Below are 1,791 nucleotides of genomic sequence, written 5' to 3' on the forward strand. Positions count from 1 at the left end.
AAATATATACAATGCCAAAAAAGCACAAATATTTAGGACTACTTAAAATTTTGGAATTTCTCCAAGAATAAAGTGCCATGCTCCTTGAAGACAAAGAAATAATGTATAAAATATTAGGAATCACAAACTATAAGTATATTCTGACTTAGGAATGTATTCATTAACCAATTTAGGATTGAGGTATCTTTATGGCATATTATGTAGTTGAAATAAAACAACAAGGGGCTACATGTATGTAAAATTCATACATCTTAATGTGTATCTTTATTTAAAGGAATGTTTTATTTTTCAGTTTTTGCAGGGCCTCTTTTACATCTTTGTTCCTAAGGCTGTAAATCAGAGGGTTGAGCATGGGAATTACTAGGGTGTAAAAAAGTGAGGCCATCTTGTCTTGATCCAGAGAGTAAGCAGAAGCAGGTCGGAAATACATAAAGAGCAATGTTCCTTGGAAAATGGCAACTGCAGTTAAGTGAGAGGCACAGGTGGAGAATGCTTTGAACTTCCCCTCAGTGGAGTGGATTTTTAAGACTGATGAGATAATGTAACAATAGGAAACAAGGACTCCTGAGATGGTGCTCAGTTCAATGAAACCAAAAATAATAAAGGTGATTAACTCATTGACCTGTGTATCTGAGCAAGATAGTAACAAGATGAGAGGGATATCACAGAAAAAATGATTAATCTCATTAGATCCACAGAAACATAACTCAAAGGTCATTATAGTATGTATCACAGTATCTATCATTCCTAATAGGTAAACTCCAGCTAGGAGGTAGTAACAAACCCTACTGGACATGTGTACTACATACATAAGGGGATTGCTGATGGCCTTGTACCGATCAAAAGCCATCACTGCCAACAGCATGCACTCAGCATCTACAAAGATACAGGTGAAGAAAAACTGCAAGGCACAGCCAACGAAAGATATAGATTTGTGTTTGTCCATTTGGTCCACCAGCATCTTTGGCCCAACTGCAGTTGAATAGCAGAGGTCTGAGAAAGAGAGATGGCTAAGAAAGAAGTACATTGGTGTGTGAAGCTGGGGATCCATTCTGATCAAAACAATCATTCCAATATTTGTCACAAGAATAATGAGGTAGATGAGAAGAAATACAATGAATAAAACCACTTCTATGACAGGGTTATTAGTAATTCCCAATAGAATAAACTGAGTGATTGAGGAGCAGTTTCTTTCATCCATTCTTCTTTGTTCTTTGCCTGAATGGTTGCAAAAAGCATTCAAAATATAGGATGACTGGGATTTAATTTATCTAGGCAAGAAAATTGTTGTCTATATTCAGAATCTAATTTTGGTATGTAGAAAATATTCTGTAGATGGTCTAGACCAATGGTTCTCAACCTTCCTAATGTTGAGACACTTTAATATACTTCTTGATATTTTGATGACCCCAAACATAAAATAGAGATTCATATTTAATCTCTCATCATAGCATCAAATACAAGTACATTCATGGAAATTACTAAGTTATGGTTTCTTAATGACATTTATTTCTATACTAAGTCCTTATGACATGTGGTTCTTACATCATTTAATTTACATAGATTTGCATTTGTAATATTTTGATTTTATTATTATTTGAGCAAAAAATAGAAAAAAATAAAATACATATGTATATCATTTACAGTTGTTTTACGAAGGAATTTTGATTATTAAATAAATCATAGAAACCTTTATAAAATTACATTAGTGGCATATTAAGGCAGCTAAATTCATACACTTATAGCAAGAAGACATGGTGGCCACTACTATATTTTAATCTGTATTTAACT

The 1,791-nt window shown here is 33.3% G+C and overlaps 1 protein-coding gene across 1 annotated transcript; it reads right to left on the minus strand.

Annotated features, from left to right (window-relative positions):
- Positions 1–268: 268 nt before the first annotated feature.
- Positions 269–1,204, minus strand: LOC128101926 (olfactory receptor 5W2-like). Its single transcript, XM_052725386.1, has one exon. The coding sequence runs from the start codon at positions 1,199–1,201 to the stop codon at positions 269–271; it is 933 nt and encodes a 310-aa protein (XP_052581346.1). The 5' UTR covers positions 1,202–1,204.
- Positions 1,205–1,791: the final 587 nt, after the last annotated feature.

The sequence above is a fragment of the Peromyscus californicus genome, unplaced genomic scaffold (assembly GCF_007827085.1).
Source record: "Peromyscus californicus insignis strain IS unplaced genomic scaffold, ASM782708v3 Scaffold_7__1_contigs__length_154581171, whole genome shotgun sequence".
Classification (NCBI taxonomy): Eukaryota; Metazoa; Chordata; class Mammalia; order Rodentia; family Cricetidae; genus Peromyscus; species Peromyscus californicus.

What these genes read in the sequence shown, in the direction of transcription:
- LOC128101926 (XM_052725386.1), bottom strand. Translation starts at nt 1,201, where the DNA reads ATGGATGAAAGAAACTGCTCCTCAATCACTCAGTTTATTCTATTGGGA.